General features: G+C 49.6%; 1 protein-coding gene across 2 annotated transcripts in view; it reads left to right on the top strand.

Moving 5' to 3' along the window:
• Nucleotides 1-20,527, top strand: part of LOC139228534 (insulin receptor-like) — a 253,998-nt gene that overhangs the window by 153,632 nt on the left and 79,839 nt on the right. For both annotated transcript variants that reach the window (XM_070859618.1, XM_070859617.1), the window contains exon 3: nt 11,001-11,322. In XM_070859618.1, the coding sequence (XP_070715719.1) occupies nt 11,001-11,322 (322 nt within the window). The remainder of the gene's footprint in view (nt 1-11,000; nt 11,323-20,527) is intronic.

Below are 20,527 nucleotides of genomic sequence, written 5' to 3'. Positions count from 1 at the left end.
CCTCTCCCCCCCCCCTCCTCTCCTCCCCCCCCTCCTCTCCTCTTCCCCCCCCCTCCTCTCCTCTTCCCCCCCCCCCTCTCCTCTTCCCCCCCCCCCTCTCCTCTTCCCCCCCCTCCTCTCCTCTTCCCCCCCCCTCTCCTCTCCTCTTCCCCCCCCCTCTCCTCTCCTCTTCCCCCCCCTCTCCTCTCCTCTTCCCCCCCCCTCTCCTCTCCTCTTCCCTCCCCTCTCCTCTCCTCTTCCCCCCTCTCCTCTCCTCTCCTCTTCCCCCCTCTCCTCTCCTCTCCTCTTCCCCCCCTCTCCTCTCCTCTTCCCCCTCGCTCGCACTCCTCTCTCTCCTCTCCTTTCCCCCCTTTCTCCCCCCCCCCCCCCCCCCCCCACTCACTTTTGCTTCTATTTATTTCTCTCTCTCTCTGATAGAAGTGACACGAAGGAATGCAACATATAACAGTCTGCTTCCCTAATTTACTGTTGCTCCATAATTTCCTTTATGACTAACGCGAAGCACAAAAGTTTTTGAATTCCAGATTAAGTAGCGGTGGGGGAAGCAGCTGTTGATATCAGGTCACAGTAGTAACAGAGATTGAGTTAATCCTTGTCCATCTGGTGATCTGATATATGTAGAACGCTCGCTCATTTTTTGGCCCACTGACCAATGTAGAAGGGGGCACGCTGATTGCAACTGCATACGGCATGCAGGAACGTAGAACTGCTGTGGTATGGAATTCCGAAGAGAGACGTGGGCATTGAGAACAGAACTGAAAGACTGGAAGGGTAACCGGTCTAAACTGTGCTAAACAATACACTGGTGCCGTCAATAGTTTCAACCAAACGTATCTCCAATGCCATTACTTGACAATGTTATTGATACTCGTCCCTCCTTATAAAAGTAGGGAAGTCTTGCTACAGCTATACAGGGTATTGGTGAGGCCACACCTGGAATACTGCGTGCAGTTTTGGTTTCCATATTTAAGAAAGGATATACTTGCTTTGGAGGCAGTTCAGAGAAGGTTCACTCGGTTGATTCCAGAGATGAGGTGGTTGTCTTCTGAGGAAAGGTTGAGTAGGTTGGACCTCTACTCATTGGAATTCAGAAGAATGAGGTGTGATCTTATCGAAACATCTAAGATTATGAGGGGGCTTCACAAGGTGGATGCAGAGAGCATGTTTCCACAGATAGGGGAGACTAGAACTAGGGAAAATAGTCTCAGAATAAGAGGCCGCCCATTTAAAACTGAGATGAGGATGAATTTCTTCTTTCTGAGGGTTGTAAATCTGTGGAATTTGCTGCCTCAGAGAACTGTGGAGGCTGGGTCATTGAATAAATTTAAGACAGAGATAGACAGTTTCTTAACCGATAAGAGAATAAGGGGTTATGGGGAGCGGACAGGGAAGTGGAGCTGAGTCCATGATCAGATCAGCCATGATCGTATTAAATGGTGGAGCAGGCTCGAGGTGCCGTATGACCTGCTCCTGCTCCTATTTCTTATGTTCTTGTGTTCATCTGCAGCAAGTTGGTCCTGTTCCTTGGCTCCATTCTTGCTCATTGTGCCTGCATGCAAGAAAGTCAATGGGATGACTTCCATCTTATTTAATACAAAGTTAAATTATTTCATTTTTGCCTTCTATCCAGTGAGAAATAATGCACCTTGTGAAGTCCAAAGCCATTATGAAGTTATGACACTCCCAGTGGAGTGCTGAGGGAGCGCTGTAGTGTCGGAGGTGCCGTCTCTCGGAGGAGACATTAAACCGAGGCCCCCGTCTGCCCTCTCTAGTGGATGTAAATGATCCCATGACCACTATTTCGAAGAAGAGCAAGAGAGTCCAATGTTCCTATTAATTCTTTTTTGGGTGAGCGGCCTCTGAGGGGCTGCACGGCTCGTTCACAATGCCACACACGGGCGGTTTTTCCTACGACGGCTGCGTGGGAGGTCCAGAGCGCTGTGGCTGGGCAGCTTAAAGGGAACATTGCCAGTGTCCTTTACATAGGATCTACGGCACAGAAACAGGCCATCCGGCCCAACCAGTCACTGCCAGCAATTTATGCTCCACTCGAGCCTCCTCCCGTCTTTCCTCCTCTAACTCTATCAGCGTAACCCTCTATTCCCTTCTCCCTCGTGTGCTTGTCCAGCCTCCCCTTAAATGCATTGCCGTAAGACCTACCCAACATTTATCCCTCAACCAACAACGCTAAAACAGATTATCTGTGTCATTATCACATTGCTGCTTGTGGGAGCTTGCTGTGCGCAAATTGGCTGCCGTGTTTCCCACATTACAACCGTGACTACACTCCAAAGATACTTCATTGGCTGTAAAGCGCTTTGGGACGTCCTGAGGTCGTGAAAGGCACGATACAAACCCAAGTCTTTCTTTAAAAATCTTTATCCCTGTTCGCAGATGAAAGAAAGAAAGAATTGTACTTGTAAAGATCTTCACACGGTTTTGCTCCATTCCACTGCTGCAGTCGCAACTCGCACAGTTGGTGATGAAAATTCACCCGATTTGCTTCTGCCTTCTGGACCTTTCTCCTTGGACCCCTTCTCTCTTCCCACAGCTTCCACCCCGTCTTCATAATGCTCCCAAAACTTATCCCTTCCACCATGCTTTGGGCCACCTCCCTTAACCTCCCAGTTACCGTTTAAAAAGAAAGACTTGCATTTATATAGTGCCTTTCACCACCGCCGCATGACTCAGCATTTTACAGCCAATGAAATACCTCTGGAGTGTAGTCACGGTTGTAATGTGGGAAACGCAGCAGCCAATTTGCGCACAGCAAGCTCTCGCAAACAGCAGCGTGATAATGACCAGATAATCTGTTTTAGTTGGGTACCCAATCTGCCCACCCCCTTCCCTCCCTCCCGCCAGTCAATCACCTCCGGGATATTTTCTATGTTAAAGATGCTATATGTTAATGTAGGTTGTTGTTGACACTTAGCAAAGTTGAAGAGACTAGGTGAGAGGGTGGGAAAGGTTAAAATATCTTAGTGGTTTGGTGATGACAAACATAAATTTTAAAAACCTATGGATTGCAGGAGGAAATAATGAGTTTGAGATTCTGGGACCGAGTTAAGTTAAAGTGGAAAATATTGCCAATTGTGGACATTTGCTATTCTTTGCCTTCTGATTTAAAAAGAAAATAGTACTCCAGTAACGTTTCTATCCCTGTCCATCCCCTGTCACCCCATTGATACCAGGAGTATCTTTCGACCCAGCCCACTGCAAGCGAGGGTGGGGATGAACGGGGCAGGAGGGGACAAAGAAGAAAAAAAAAATTGGGCTTTGAGATATTCACCTGTCTGTTTGCTGGCGACAGACAAAATTAATCTCTTGTCAAATGAAGTATTGTTAACTTGACACTGAAACGTGAAACGAGCAGGGCTGGTCTGTGTTGTTGAGATCCGATCGGGATTATCATAACTCCAGTGTAGCTGATCTTGAGAATGGATAGATTTGACATCTCGTGCAACTTTGTGAATACATGACGTCATGTCTATTTGTGTGAGGGAGAAAGAGGTTTTAACCCCCGTGGTTCCCGCCCCACCCCACCTCTTCGTCCAGGAGAGGAGTTAAAATTAGGCCCGAGTCCAGCTACCGGCCTGAGATTGTTCCGTTGCTGCCTACCACTATCTGATCTTCGCCGAATCACAAGACACCCGCGACAGGCAAACGAGGTACTTCACGTTCAAAACTTGTAACCCGATTTTTGTCATCGGCGCCGTGAAATGATCAAAACTTAAATTCGAAAGAAAGAAATACTTGCATTTATATAGCGCCTTTCACGACCAACGGACGTCCCAAAGCGCTTTACAACCAAATAAGCATTTTTTGAAGTGTAGTCACTTGTTGCAGTGTAGGAAACACAGCAGCCAATTTGTGCACAGCAAGCTCCCACAAACAGCAATGTGATAATGACCAGATCATGTGTTTTCGTGCTGTTGATTTAGGGATAAATATTGGCCCAGGCCACCAGGGATAACTCCTCTGCTCTTCTTCGAAATAGTGCCACGGAATCTTTTGCGTCCACCTGAGAAAGCAGACGAGGCCTCAGTGTGACGTCATATCTGAAAGACAGCACCTCCGACAGTGCAGCACTCCCTCAGCACTGCACCGGGAGTGTCACCCTAGATTTTTGTGCTCCAGTCTCTGGAGTGGGAGTTGAACCCACGACTTTCTGGCTCAGGCGAGGGTGCTACCAATTGTCCGATCTTTGTGGTCCAGGTGGAGCAAGAATGCTCACCCGAGGGCCCACAAGGAGATCTTGGGTCTGCCCAGACACAGCCTCCCCGCGGTCCCCAATTGCTGGTGGACGTCCCCCTCCACTCCGATCACCTCTGTCCAGGCCCCATCTCCCACTCACTGCCAAGAACTGTTCCCACTGGTCGCCTCCTGCCACCAAATTCCTGCTCCTGTCCATGCGCCAGGCGGTGGATCTGGCTGGATGTCGGGTGGAACTCGGGGAACTTTTGAATTCACGAGGCCCTGACGTTGAGTTCGGACGGGCATCCTGCCGGCCTTGGGGCTCGCACACCGACCCGACCCCTCATTTAAAATCGGCCGTAGTATTTGAGATCATGATTGTCTGTAGTGAATTAGGAAAGGGGGTGTGTGAGGGTCAAACGTCAAAATAATTTCACGAAAAACCAAATCACTGAAACAGCTCGTCTGGTCACTGTCACATTGCTGTTTGTGGGAGCTTGCTGTGCGCAAATTGGCTGCCGCGTTTCCCTAAATTACAGCAGTGACTACATTCCAAAAGTACTTCATTGGCTGTAAAGCGCTTTGTGACACTGAGGTCGTAAAAGACTATATAAATAAAATTCTTACTTTCTTTTTCTTCTTCTCCCTCTCTCTCTCTCTCCCTCCCTCTTATTCCTCGCTCGCGCTCTTGCTCTCTCTCTCTCTCTCTCTCTCTCCCCTCTCTCTCTCTCTCGCTATCCCTCCCCGCTCTCGCTCTCTCTCGCTATCCCTCCCCTCTCTCTCTCTCTCTCTCTCTCTCTCTCTCGCTATCTCTCTCTCTCTCTCTCTCTCGCTATCCCTCCCCTCTCTCTCTCTCGCTATCCCTCCCCTCTCTCTCTCTCTCGCTATCCCTCCCCTCTCTCTCTCGCTATCCCTCCCCTCTCTCTCTCTCGCTATCCCTCCCCTCTCTCTCTCTCTCTCTCTCTCTCTCTCTCTCTCTCTCTCTCTCTCTCTCTCTCTCTCTCTCTCGCTATCCCTCCCCTCCCCTCTCTCTCGCTATCCCTCCCCTCCCCTCGCTCTCGCTATCCCTCCCCTCCCCTCGCTCTCGCTATCCCTCCCCTCCCCTCGCTCTCGCTATCCCTCCCCTCCCCTCCCCTCGCTCTCGCTCTCGCTCGCTATCCCTCCTTCCCTGGATTAATCAATCCCCCGTACTACTTCATAAGTTGTGTTGACCTGTGTATTTGGTTGGCAAAAAAAGGCTTACGGTTATGAAACCAGTTTACTTCTATGCTGACATTTCTGACTGACCGTGTTGTTGTGTTGTAACTACCCACTTCGGTATCAAGTAGAATATTTAGAGAGAATTTGCATTTCTGTAGTGCCTTATCATGCCACTCCAGATGTTCCAAAGTGCTCCACATGCAATAGCTTGTTTCATTCAAATCACTGTTGATGTGGCAATGAACAGCGCGGTCATTTTGCATACAGTTTGATCCCACACACCACACGAGATCATTGATAAGGTAGCTTATTTTTTTTCTCTGGTGTTGCGATTAGAAGGAAGAATTATGACCAGAAGAGCTCACTCCTCTTTAAATAGTGCAGTGGGTTATTTTGCATGTTGCTGAACAGACAGATCAGAGCCTTATTTAGGAAGGAAAATGGGGTTCGGTTTTTACGCCATTTGCTGCAACTAGTTTGACGCTTGATTAAATTCTTGGTGTTCTGCCCCTCTCATTTTTCGTAATTTCAAAACTTCTGGCTCCCATTAAAAGGATCGTTGCGCTTTCGAGTGTGTTTCAGACGTACCGAGACCAGAAAGCTCCTCCAAGTTCGATCCCTGGTTTGTTCCCAGCTTGGCAACCTCTGAGCCCTGCGGAGCGGATTTGAGCGGGTGTGGGGGGCGGGTTTGGGAATCGACCACCCTTGCTCGCTATCCAGTGGTGTGTCAGCTGTGGCTCAGTGGGCAGCGCACTCTCGTCTGAGTCAGAAGGTCGTGGGTTCAAGTCCCACTCCAGAGACTTGAGCACGCAAAAATCTAGGCTGGCACTCCCAGTACAGTGTTGAGGGAGTGCTGCACTGTCGGAGGTGCTATCTTGCAGATAAGACGTTAAACGGAGGCCCCGTCTGCCCCCTCAAATGGACATAAAAGATCCCATGGCACTATTTCAAAGAGGAGCAGGGGAGTTATCTCCGGTGTCCTGGGCCAATATTTATCCTTCAGTCACCATCACTAAAACAGATGCTGTTTGTGGGAGCTTGCGGTGCGCAAGTTGGCTGTTGTGTTTCCTACATGACAACACTGACTACACTTCAAAAGTACTTCATTGGCTGTAAAGCACTTTGGACCGCCCGGTGGTCGTAAAAGGCGCTATAGAAATGCAAGATTTCCTTTCTTTTTTGTTTTTGGTTTCAGTGGGACGTGCACGCGTGTGTGGACACTGGATGCGGTCCAGATTGGGCTGGGCTGTATGCCTGCTCCCAGACTCTCCCTATTTAGCCTCGCGTGAAGGATGGCTGCCTGGCTGAAGTAGCAGATGGTACTACTGCTGTTTCTTGTGGAGGCATACTGCAGCTAAAGTCGCTACCTACTCCCCTGCAGGGTGAAAAATAAAACATTTTCTCTTTCTGCCACAGCAGTCAACATAGCTTTATGTACAAAGCATTTAAAAAAAACTTACATTTATATAGCACCTTTCACGACCACCAGGCACCCCAAAGCGCTTTACAGCCAATGAAGTACTTTTTGGAGTGTAGTCACTATTGTAATGTAGGAAACACGGCAGCCAACTTGGGCACAGCAAGCTCTCGCAAACAGCGATGTGATAATGACCAGATAATCTGTTTTAGTGATGTTGCTTGAGGGATAAATATTGGCCCCAGGACACCGGGGATAACCCCTCCTGCTCTTCTTCAAAATAGTGCCGTGGGATCTTTTACATCCACCAGAGAGAGCAGATGGGGTCTCATCCGAAAGACGGCACCTCCAACAGTGCAACGCTCCCTCAGCACTGCACTGGAGTGTCAGCCTAGATTTTGTGTGTACAAGTCCCTGGAGTGGGATTTGAGCCCACAACCTTCTGAGTCAGAGGTGAGTGTGCTACTCACTGAGCCACTGCTGACACAGCTCTCTAAATTTAATGATCTGGAATTAATTTTAAGGGCTTCCCAGTCAACATGTTTCAGCTTCACACTCGATGGAATCCCCTTTCTTAAGTCCTGGATCTCCTTGTGCAAGAGATGACTCTCTATATTTTATATATATATATATATATATTATATATACGCATTTTATATATATATATATATATATATATAAATGTATGTGTGTGTGTGTGTGTATATATATATATATTATATAAATGTATAAATAAGTATTACAATTATTTGGTTGATATCCAGCGGCTGCAGGAACAAAATGAGTTCAGATTTGGAGTTTCAGTTTCTTATCTGGGGTGTGAGTTGCATTTAAAGAAGTTTTTGTAGTTTGCGAATTTGTGGGGTGCATGTCATACTTTGTGCCATTTGCGCTCGAGTTATTTGCACCCCTGAGTTTGGGGATGCTGAAGCCGTGAGCTTTCCTGAAGATTAAAAGCCGCTCTTTGGTGTAGCCTGTAAAATCTTTTATCCCCCCCCCCCCCTCCCCCAGCTCCCTCCTCCCTCCTCCTCCAGCCTTGTTTCGTCTCCTAAATCCTCCTCCTCCCCCCCCCCCCCACCCCCCCCCCAGCCCCAGTTCAATCGTCTTCCCTCTTGGAAGGTGCCGAATTCTTCTCGGGGGGTTATGGCGCCGAAGAAGCCTCAGCCTTGGTTGTTGTTCTTCATGTGGGAGGTTGGACGGTCGGCATCACAGCTGGGGCTGCCCCTGCATCTCCCCTGCATCCTCCATGCACTCGCACCTTCAGGGGAGCTGGACAGCGACTGAGAGCAGGAGCCCTGGCTAAATTGAGCTTTCCCTTTTTTCCTCCTTTCCACGCTGCCTGTCCCAGCGCCCGAACGCCATTCCCTCGCGCTGCCATTGCCATACGAGATCGCTGTGGCTTTCTTTGAAGTCGACTGCTGGTAACTTTCCCAGAAATTGCTGCTGCTTGTGAATTCCCAAGCAGGCTTTGTGGCTTCTCTAAACCAAACAATCTTCTCTGGACAAAAATTGGTGAGATCTGGAAGTGCAGGCTAATAAAAAGCATCACCCAGCGAAACCGCAGAGAGGAACACGCCTCTGTTGTATTTTCAAAAGGGACCAAAATCCCTTAATTACAGTATAGCTCTTTGCTAAACAGATTGGTGTTATACGATACACGTAGTGTACAGTTAAATCTCTAGATTGGGTTACGAGTCATTATACCCCGAGGACATCCGTGTTTTTAACAAAGAACTTATTATTGTGAGTACGATAGATATATTTAGACACTTGCTGCAGTGTGTGAGTGCGCGATGTGCATCCGTGTGTGTGCAATCAAATCTGATAAGTTAACTTAACGTCGTTCTTTGTTCACAGAGATGGCGTTTGGCAAAGGGCTAGACTGTCACATAAATGTGTCACAATTGGGTGCATTCTGAGGCTGCAAGCCTGTGTTTATCACTGCTGTTTCCAGACTTTGTGTGCACATGATGCTGTGTGTGCTGCTGTTTCACTTAGTGAGCCTTTTTTCAAACAGTCCACAAGGCGGGCACAGACCAGTGCCATCAACAGGAATAAATACGTGCGCCCAATTTTTTTTTTTTTAAGGATCATCAGCATAGGCAGTCCCTCGGAATCGAGGAAGACTTGCTTCCACTCTAAAAATGAGTTCTTAGGTGGCTGTACAGTCCAATACGAGAATCACAGTCCCTGTCGCAGGTGGGACAGATAGTCATTGAGGGAAGGGGAGGGTGGGACTGGTTTGCTGCACGCTCCTTCCGCTGCCTGCGCTTGATTTCTGCATGCTCTCGGCGACGAGACTCAAGTTGCTCAGCGCCCTCCCGGATGCACTTCCTGTACTTAGGGCAGTCTTTAGCCAGGGACTCCCAGGTGTCAGTGGGGATGTTGCATTTTATCAGGGAGGGTTTGAGGATGTCCTTGAAACATTTCCTCTGCCCACCTTTGGCTTGTTTGCCGTGAAGGAGTTCCGAGTAGAGCGCTTGCTTTGGGAGTCTCGGGTCAGGCATACGAACAATGTGGCTTGCCCAGCGGAGCTGATCGAGTGTGGTCAGTGCTTCAATGCTGGGGATGTGGACCGGTGCATCTGTCCTCCCAGGGGATTTGCAGGATCTTGCGGAGACATTGTTGGTGATATTTTTCCAGAGACTTGAGGTGTCTACTGTACATGGTCCATGTCTCTGAGCCATACAGGAGGGTGGGTATTATTACAGCCCTGTAGACCATGAGCTTGGTGGCAGATTTGAGGGCCTGATCTTCGAACACTCTTTTTCCTCAGGCGGCCGAAGGCTGCACTGGCGCACTGGAGGCAGTGTTGGATCTCGTCGTCAATGTCTGCTCTTATTGATAAGAGGCTCCCGAGGTATGGGAAATGGCCGACGTTGTCCAGGGCTGCGCCGTGGATCTTGATGACTTGGGGGGGGCGGGGGGGCAGTGCTATGCGGCGGTGACAGGTTGGCGGAGGAGGACCTTTGTCTTACAGATGTTTAGTAACATGAAATTAAATCATCGTATGCGTCAGCCGTGGGTAGCACTCTCGCCTCTGAGTCAGAAGGTTGTGTGGGGTCAAGTCCCACTCCAGAGACTTCAGCACAAAAATCTTAGCTGACACTCCCAGTGCAGTGCTGAGGGAGTGCCGCACTGTCGGAGGTGCCATCTTTCGGATAAGACGTTGAACCGAGGGCACATCTGTGAATGTAAAAGATCCCATGGCACTATTTTGAAGAAGGACAGGGGAGTTCTCTCCGGTGTCCTGGGCCAATATTTATCCCTCAATCAACATCACAAAAAAAACATCCAGATTATCTGGTCATTATCACATTGCTGTTTGTGGGAGCTTGCTCTGTGCAAATTTGGCTGCCCTGTGTCCGACATTAAAACAGTGACTACACTTAAAGTGCTTCATTGGTTGTAAAGCACTTTGGGATGTCTGGTGGTCCTAAGGCGTTATATAAATGCAGGCTTGAGAGGCTGTGTGGCCTACTCCTGCTCCTATTTCTTATGTACTTATGTTCACCGCCAATGAAGCACTTTTTCCAAGTGTAGTCACTGTTGTAGGAAACGCGGCAATGCTGTTCTGAGGGAATGCAGCATTGTCAGAGGTATTGCCCTTTGACATTGAACTATGTTTCCGTCTGCCTACTCGGGTGGGTGTTCAAGAGCCCTGTGGGACTGCTTGACGAGTTGGGAATTCCCTCTATGTCCAAGCCAAGATTTCTCTGGACTTATCCCCCTATCCCTGTAACCTCCTCCAGCACTCCCGAGAAATGCGTTCCTCCAATTCTAGCCTGTTATGCATCCCTGATTTCCTTTGCCCAGCCATTGCTTTCATCCAAAGTCTGGAATTCCCTCCCTAAACCTCTCCGCTTCTACCCATCTCTCCTCCTTTAAGGCGCTTCTTACTCCCCAACTGCGAATGGCCACTTGTCCTAATATCTCCTTATGTGACTCGGTGTGGAACTTTGGTTAACGCTCCTGTGGAAATGACTTGGGACCTGGTGAAAGTGTTGCATAAACGCAAGTTGTTAAGTGCCACCAAAAACAAATTAACTGGTTGTTCTCTCTGCTGTCTGTGGCACGCTGCTGACTCAACATGTGCCTCCGTAACAAAAAATGGTTCATTGCAGGAAGTGCTTTTTTAAATTAACGTTTGTTTTCCTTTTTGTCGTCCTGTTTTTTTTTTTTGTTGTAGTCTGTCCTCCAGAGTGCCACCGGAGAGCCTGCACCCCCAGCGGCCAGTGCTGCCACAGCGAGTGCCTGGGCAGCTGCACGGAGCCGGGCAGCGCGGCAAAGTGCGTGGCCTGCCGGCACTACCACAACAACGGCGTCTGCATCCCCGACTGCCCGGCCGGCACCTACAAGTTCGAGGGGTGGCGCTGCGTTAACTTCTCCTTCTGCCAGAGGCTGCACAACGAGTGCAAGCCCTCCAAGGAGACCGAGTGCTCCCGCTACGTCATCCACAACAGGGAGTGCATACCCGAGTGCCCCTCGGGCTACATCGTCAACTCCACCAGGTGAGAGTGTCCCGGTGAGGCGCCGGGTCGCGAAACCAGACTGGGCTGGGCGAGTCTGAGGGGGCTGGACAGGGTAAATGCCCAGAGAGGATGTCTAGGACTACATAAGATCAACCATGATCTTATTGAATGGCAGACCAGGCCGGCCCCTCGAGCCTGCTCCCCCATTCAATAAGATCATGGCTGATCCAACCTTGGACTCGGCTCCACTTCCCTGCCCGCTCCCCATAACCCTTTATTCCCTTATCGTTCAAAGATCTGTCTATCACCGCCTTAAATATATTCAATGACCCACCCTCCACAGCTCTCTGGGGCAGAAAATTCCACAGATTTACAACCCTCAGAGAAGAAATTTCTCCTCATTTCAGTTTTAAATGTCGGCCCCTTATTCTGAGACTATGTCCCCTAGTTTTAGTTTCCCCTATGAGTGGAAATATCCTCTCTGCATCCATCTTGTCGAGCCCCCTCATTATCTTATATGGTTTGATAAGATCACCTCCCATTCTTCTGACTCCAGTGAGTAGAGGCCCAACCTACTCAACCTTTCTTCATAAGTCAACCCCCTCATCTTTGGAATTAACCTCGTGAACCTTCTCCGAACAGCCTCCAATGCAAGTATATCCTTCCTTATGAAACCCGTCGTCACTTTTACAAATAAAGAGCCATCAATAATAAATGATAGATCAACCAATAAATCAAGCCAAAAACAAATGTAAAAATAAAAAAATAATTAAAAAATCAATAAATAAAAAATTAAGTTTCTACACACCGACTGCAGCTCCGGGAGCCCTCCAACAACGTGCTGGGACGGGGCACTTCCCAGTGTCTCTGTCTTTCTGACAGCGAGGGTGGGAAGAGGAGAGGGGAGGGGGGGGAGAGGGGAGGTGGGTAGAGAGGGGAGAGGGTGTGGGGCGGTAGAGAGGGGAGAGGGTGGGGGGGGTAGAGAGGGGAGAGGGTGGGGGGGGTAGAGAGGGGAGAGGGTGGGGGGGGTAGAGAGGGGAGAGGGTGGGGGCGGTAGAGAGGGGAGAGGGTGGGGGGGAGGGGAGAGGGTGGGGGGGAGGGGAGAGGGTGGGGGGGGTAGAGAGGGGAGAGGGTGGGGGGGGTAGAGAGGGGAGAGGGTGGGGGGGGTAGAGAGGGGAGAGGGTGGGGGCGGTAGAGAGGGGAGAGGGTGGGGGGGGTAGAGAGGGGAGAGGGTGGGGGGGGTAGAGAGGGGAGAGGGTGGGGGGGGGTAGAGAGGGGAGAGGGTGGGGGGGGCGGGGAGAGGGGAGGGGCGAGGAGGGAAGGGGGGGAGGCTGACCGCACACTCTAGTGTGCATGTGCAGAGACCCCTGGCACTGTTTTCAGCGCCGGGACCTGGCTCCGCCTCCCACAGCTTGTGCTGTGCTGTGCCGCTCCCACGGGCCTGCAACGTTCCAGCAGCGGGGAGAATACCGAGGTAAGTTTTTGGCGCGGTTTTTCTTCTACAAAGTCGCGCACTTCATGGAGGTGCGCCATTCTAGGCGGGGGGGGGGGGGGCAAACTTGAGCCCATAGTTTCAGAATAAGGGGTCGCCCATTTAAAACGGAAATGAGGAAGAATTTCGTCTGAGAGTCGTGAATCTTTGGAATTCTCTGCCCCACAGAGCTGTGGAGGCTGGGTCATTGAATATATTTTTGAACTATAGGGGAGGGGAATCAAGCATTATGGGGAGTGGGCAGGAAAGTGGAGTTGAAGCCAAGATCAGGTCAGCCATGATCTTATTAAATGGTGGAGCAGGCTCGAGGGGGCAAATGGCCCACTCCTGCTCCTATTTCTTGCGTTCTTATGAGTCGGTTGCTAATGGTCCCTGATAATCCCGCTATCGTCATGCTAGCCGAGAAGTAGGAAAGATCGCGTTCTGCGTGCATTTTCTTAATTGAATCTGCTTTTCTTGAGAGGACGTCAGCAGCAGAATTAATAGCAGTTTCTGCAGCTGCCATGTAGAAGAAAGCTTAAACTTGTATTTCTATAGCACCTTTCACGACCTCCAGGCACCCCAAAGCGCTTTACAGGCAACAAAGTACTTTTGAAGTGTAGTCACTGTTGTAATGCAGCAAACTGCTGTAGCACACTTTAACTCCGTATTTCCTGGCTGAGAGCTTTGACTGAACTTTTAACTCCTGAAGCAGTATGCAGTCTCATTCCACTTGTTTTATAGGGACCCTTTATCAATGAGAGCAGCGGACCCAATCTTCAGTGGTGTTTTTCCAAAGCATGTGAAGTACGTTCGATAGGCATGTCATTGATCAACTGTGTTGTACGTTCTTTGCAGCTGCATTTATAGCGATCTGGTGCCCTGCTAACGCTGTCGGCTCCCGATCAGAGCGATCCCGTTCAGCCAGTGACTGCAGCGCAGCACCAGCAGCTTATTCAAGTGTGAAGTCCTCCTTTGCCTCACTGTGTTGTAGATGGGGTGAGGGGGTGGGGCATCAGCAGTTTGCAAAGAGATATAGACAGGCTAAGTGAGGAAAACCTCACATTTTCCCACATTATATTCCATCTTCCATTTGGCAGATGGAATATAATGTGGCAAAATGTGAGGTTATCCATTTTGGTCGAAATAATGGAAAAGCAAATTATAATTTAAATGGAGAAAAATTGCAAAGTGCTGCTGTGCAGAGAGACCCGGGGTCCTTGTGCATAAAACACAAAAAAAAATTAGCATGCAGGTACAGCAAATAATCAGGAAGGCAAATGGAATGCAGGCCTTTATTGCAAGGGGAATAGAGTATAAAAGCAGGGAAGCCCTGCTACAACTGTACAGGGTATTGGTGAGGCCACACCTGGAGTACCGTGTACAGTTTTGGTCTCCGTATTTAAAGAAGGATACACTTGCATTGGAGGCTGTTGAGAAGGTTCACTCGGTTGATTCCGGAGATGAGGGGGTTGACTTATAAGGATAGGTTGAGTAGGTTGGGCCTATACACATTGCACTTAAGAAGAATGAGAGCTGATCTTATCGAAACATATAAGATAATGAGGGGGCTCGACAAGGTGGATGCAGAGAGGATATTTCCACTCATAGGGTAAACTGAAACTAGGGCACATCGTATTAGAATAAGGGGCTGTCCATTTAAAACTGAGATGAGGAGAAATTTCTTCTGAGGGTTGTAAATCTCTGGAATTCTCTGCCTCAGAGAGCTGTGGAGGTTGGGTCATTGAATATATTTAAGGTGGAGATAGACAGATATTTGAGCGATAAGGGAGTAACAGGATATGGGGAGCGGGCAGGGAAGTGGAGTCGAGTCCATGATCAGATCAGCCATGATCTTATTAAATGGCGGAGCAGGCTCGAGGGGCCAGGTGGCCGACTCCTCGTATTTCTCATAAAAACATAGAAAATAGGTGCAGGAGTATGCCATTCGGCCCTTCGAGCCTGCACCACCATTCAATAAGATCATGGCTGATCATTCCCTCAGTACCCCTTTCCTGCTTTCTCTCCATACCCCTTGATCCCCTTAGCAGTAAGGGCCATATCTAACTCCCTCTTGAATATATCCAATGAACTGGCATCAACAACTCTGCGGCAGGGAATTCCACAGGTTAACAACTCCCTGAGTGAAGAAGTTTCTCCTCATCTAAGTCCTAAATGGCCTACCTCTTATCCTAAGATTATGTCCCCTGGTTCTGAACTTCCCCAACATCGGGAACATTCTTCCCGTATCTAATCTGTCCCGTCCCGTCCGAATCTTGTACATTTCTATGAGATCCCCTCTCATCCTTCTAAACTCCAGTGAATAAAGGCCCAGTTGATCCAGTCTCTCCTCATATAACAGTCCAGTCATCCCTGGAATCAGTCTGGTGAACCTTTGCTGCACTCCCTCAATAGCAAGAACGTCCTTCCTCAGATTAGGAGACCAAAACTGAACACAATATTCCAGGTGAGGCCTCACTAAGGCCCTGTACAACTGCAGTAAGACCTCCCTGCTCCTATACTCAAATCCACTAGCTATGAAGGCCAACATGCCATTTGCCGCCTTCACCGCCTACTGTACCTACATGCCAACTTTCAATGACTGATGTACCATGACACCCAGGTCTCGTTGCACCTCCCCTTTTCCTAATCTGCCGCCATTCAGATAATATCCTGCCTTCGTGTTTTTGCCCCCAAAGTGGATAACCTCACATTTATCCACATTATACTGCATCTGCCATGCATTTGCCCACTCACCTAACCTGTCCAAATCACCCTGCAGCCTCTTAGCGTCCTCCTCACAGCTCACACCGCCACCCAGTTTAGTGTCATCTGCAAACTTGGAGATATTACACTCAATTCCATCATCTAAATTGTTAATGTTCTAAGTTTCCTGATTTATAACGGATCTTTGCACGCTGCTCCAACCGTTGCCATTTTGAGGCTCCCGCTGCACCAGAACGCCACATTGACGTTGAGTTATTGCTTGACAGGGAGTGGGTGCACGAGCGTAATTCACAACTCAGTATTTGGAATGCTGACTAGCAGGCACATGAGTCAGGAAAGCAATGGGAATGCACCTGGCAAGCCTGGGCTTCATCCAAACTAGTCGGTTACTGTGTTGCACACTTTGCAAATGCGTTGCGCTTGCCAGTTTTTGTCTCTTCTTCCTTCCCCTCCTGAACGAGTTATGCTTGAAAGAAAGATTTGGATTTATATAGCGCCTTTCACGACCACCGGCCATCTCAAAGCACTTTACAGCCCATGAAGTACTTTTGGAGTTGTCACTGTTGTAATTTGGGAAACGCGGCAGCCAGTTTGCACAAGCAAGCTCTCCCACACCAACAACAGTGTGATAATGACCAGATAATCTGTTTTAGATTAGATTCCCCTGCTGTTCTTCGAAATTAGTGCCAAGGGATCGTTTACGTCCACCTGAGAGAGCAGACAGGGCCTCAGTTTAATGTCTCATCCGAAAGACGGCACCTCCGACAGTGCAGCGCTCCCTCAGCACTGCACTGGGAGAGTCAGCCTAGATATTTTGGGGGGAGTTTGTAATGAAAAGTGAGAACGGGTGTCAGCAGTGTAATTGTCCACGGATGTGGGGGAGAGAAAGGAGGAGATTGCAGCCCAATCCCATGCTCTACTTGCCCGACCTTGCGACGAGCGCACGTTTGACCAGGAGTCATCGGATGTGATCTGGAGAAAGAATCCCGGCTTAATTCTTCTTTCCTGCGTTCTGAGGCCTGTGGAAGCATTCCCCGGCCCCCCCCGCCCCAAGCCCCTCTGTGTCTCCACCCTGTTTTGGTCACCGCAGCCTGCCTAATATCTTTAATATCTCCTTCATTACCTGGCCGTTCAGTTTTCTTTGATTACGCGTCTGTGAAGTGACTTGGGAGGTCGTTCCACGTTAATGGAGCTGCATAAAGGCACGCAGTTACCCTTGCAGATTGGATATTTTATATTTCAAAATGTGTGTGGCGTGTTTCTTTCCCCCCCCCCCCCTCCTTTGGTATTTTTGTCCATGTGTGAATGCCTCTGACAAACCGAAGTGAGCTCATGTCTGTATTCAGCAGCGGACAATAGCTGTTTACAAACTGTTGGACAGTGTGAAGCGGTGAATGAAAGAGCTGGCCTCTTCATGTGTGGCAGTTCATCATTCACTCATAACAGGCAAATTAGGACCGCGGGACAGAGCCGGAGCTGTCAGACTTATCACCGGGGAGGAACAATCGCAACCTTTGTTCTGCTAAAGCCATCCTTTGTGTGCTGTGCGATGAAGAGGTGAAGGAACTTCACTGCTGTTTGTGGGGGGTTTTTTTGCCACCGGGGAGGCAGGGTGAGACTTTATTTAAACCCTTTGCGGAGTTCTTGGTGGGGGAGGGGGGTGAAATTGGGGGCGGTGATCTTCCGGGGGCCGGGACTTTTAGCGTCCAGCTTAGAAGTCCCACCTCCGAAGCTGATGGGGTTTCTCCGCCCCCCCCCCCCCCCCCCACCCCAAAAGGAAGGGGAGCGCAATCTCTGGCGCTCCCACTTCCTTTGGGGGTGCTACTGGGGCGCTGAGGGTAGCGCTGCACGGTTGCGCTTCAACACCCCTCCCCTTCGGTTAAAGGAGCGGGCACCCAAGACGAAGTTTCGGGCTGCATAATGGCGGCCGCCATCGTCAAGCTGGCCGACAAAAGAAAGATGGCGGCCCGGGGCACTGGCGCCCCTCCCTTTAGCTGGAGTTGACGTCCGCTCGTGGCTCATGAGGCAGTTTCCCCGCAGGGCATTAAGGCATCGGTGGGGGGGCGGTGAGGGCTTGCTGCGCACAGTGGTTGCACGGCGGCCCGGTGTGCTAACCGCGGGGCGCGGCCCTGCCGAGGCAGCGCCTCCACAACCTCCCGGACAATTCCCCGGGAGGCGGTAGTGCCACCTTCCCCATGGCAAACGGAGCTTAAAAAAAAAGGGACAATTTCACCCCCCTCCCCCTCCGCCCCTAGTCCTTCACACTTTATTTCCCCAGCTACTTAATTCCTGCCTTTATCTCCAGCGAAGGAGGGGGCGCTCAACGAGGACTCCTGCTTGGGTATGGTGCCACTGATACCAACAGTCCCTCTGCACTACTCTCAATAATTAGTAGACTATTTGACTGTGTGGGGCAGCAGGCTTCATGGCTAAACCCAGTCATGTCTCCATAGGATATACAGCACAGAAACAGGCCATTGGGCCCAACCAGTCCATGTCATCTTCCCACACCTACATAAGTTTACTCGCCTGCAGGAGTGGGAAACTTGGCCGATTTATTCTTTTTGCTCTCCTGGCTGAGAGCTGCTGAGGTCGGTGTACACCCCCCGCCCCCTCACTATACTCAGTACATACGCCTCCGTTGTACACTACCGTACCAGCTGAGCTGCTGGTGGGGCTCTGCTGGGAGCGGAGGCGTGGCAGCCTGGGAGCAGTGTGGAGGCCACTGCAGGGAACAGCGCGAGCGGCGAGAGACTGTGGAGGGACGTGATCGGGGCCCAGGAGAGGCGAGGGCCCAGGGGCAGCACGGACCCAGCCCACACTGCGATATGTGTGCGTGCACTGGGTCCGTGCAGCAGAGCTGGTCTCCAGTCGTCCTGGTTAACCCTTGCCACTGGACCAAGACCTAGATCTGTCAAGCCCGTGTGGTGGCTGGTGTGCAACGGCCACCCCACGTTAAAAAAAATCCACGCACAGGAATCTTCCACCCTTCAGGATGTAGTTCAGGATCCGGAATATTAGGTCCTTCATTGAAACGCCTGTGAACTCATCCTTTTTTGATGTGGATGCAAGTCATCCTCACTCCGAGGGACTGCCTATGAATGATGCTGGAAGTAACTGGTGTTCTGTGGCACCTTCTGATACATGCAATGACCTCAGCATGTCCCAAAGCGTTTTACAGCTAATGAAGTATTTTTGAGGAAGTAGTTCCATTTACGCACAGCAAGCTCCCACATACAGCAATATGATAATGATCAGATGAGTTTTTAATGTTGATTGAGGGATGAATATTGGCCAGGACACCGGGGAGAACTCCCCTGCTCTTATTCGTATTAGTGTCCTGGGATCTTTTACATCCACCTGAGAAAGCAGACATTTAACATCTCATCCGAAAGACGACACCTCTGACAGCACTGCACTCAGCCTGGATTTTTTGTGCTCAAATCTCTCGAGTGGGACAGCAACCCAAAACCTTATTGACTCAGAGGCGAGAGTGCTACCCACTGAGCCAGGGGATAAGGGGGGGATTCAATTTAAAATAACACCCTTGCTACACTCTGTTGTGGACCTTAGGGGCTGAGTATCTATCTGTCTGGTCACCGAGCCAATTCTTGTCCAGCTGTTCGGGGAGGAGAGGGAAAAATGGGGTGGGAGTGTTGAAAGGTTTGACATTGTTTGGCTCACTTGAGTCCCCTTCCTGACAACTGTTTGGAGAGCTGCGTCAATGGTTGTGGAGAAGATTACTAACTAAAAAGGGGGGACATCATTTGTTCCATTTAAAAAAAAAAGGATTTATATAGCGCCTTTCATGACCATCGGACGTTTCAAAGCGCTTTACAGCCAGTGAAGTACTTTTGGAGTGTAGTCACTGTTGTAATGTAGGAAACGCGGTAACCAATTTGCGCACAGCAAGCTCCCACAAGCAGCAATGTGATAATGACCAGATAATTTGTTTTTTTATTATGTTAATTGAGGGATAAACATTAACCAGGACACCCGATAACTCCCCTGCTCTTCTTCGAAATAGTGCCACGAGATCTTCTGCGCCCACTTGAGAGAGCAGACGGGGCCTCGGTTTAACGTCTCATCCGAAAGACGTCACCTCCAACAGTGCAGCACTCCCTCAGCACTGCACTGGGAGTGTCAGCCTGGATTTATGTCCTCAAGTCCCTGGAGTGGGACTTTAACCCACAACCTTCTGACTCGGGCGAGAGTGCTGCCCACTGAGCCACGGCTGCACCTCTGTCCAATTGTTTTGCAGACGGGCTTTAATTTGGAACAGTGTTCGGGGTTAACCTTTTAATGGCAAAATCTTCTGCCTGCTTAGGGAAGAGAGTCTTGATTTGGAGGGGCAAGATATGATTAGGAGTAAGGCGAAGACCCCCCAGAAAGGTGAAGTTAGAAGAATTGTGAGTGGGGATTAGCGTACACTGTGGCAATTGAAGAGCTGTCTGGCAGCAGCAGAGCCATGTGCACTCCTCCTGGGCTGCCATTTCAATGATTCCATGCGGAAATAATGCTGTTATTTGAACTCTAGAAGAATCTGGCTTCTTTGCCCGTTGCACCTGAAGGGAGGCTGGCTTGCGGATAAAATACTCAAACATTCGATGACAGCTCTCCAAAATAAAATTCTTGTATTTCCTTGAAAGAAGAAAGTAAAAAAAAAAGCTTTTGATCTGATAGTGGTTTGCTGCACATCATGTTCTCCCAGACCGTTCCTTTCCGGATTCTGTTTTTGAAAGCAACATGACTCCCTTTCGATTAAACTACGCCGCACATTATTCACGAGAAGCTGCACAAGCCAGAGATGTCCTGGTGACCCAGATGTTGTTCTATTTCTGGATTATGGGAGTGACCGGGGTCAGTACAGATCATCATATCGAGCAGTCAATCCCCTTAGCTTCCATTTATTCCAGACAGAAATATTTCAAACCGTTGTCATCCCAAAATTTCCAAAAAGCTGTTTCCTTAACACTTTCCTGCCCAGGACAGCATTTCTGCTCCCAGTTTCTGTATTTTTTTTAAAACCATCATCATAGGCAGTCG

This window comes from Pristiophorus japonicus, chromosome 18 (assembly GCF_044704955.1).
Source record: "Pristiophorus japonicus isolate sPriJap1 chromosome 18, sPriJap1.hap1, whole genome shotgun sequence".
Taxonomy (NCBI): domain Eukaryota; kingdom Metazoa; phylum Chordata; class Chondrichthyes; family Pristiophoridae; genus Pristiophorus; species Pristiophorus japonicus.
Note: the sequence above shows the minus strand (reverse complement) of the source record. Positions and strands in the feature narration are given on the sequence as shown.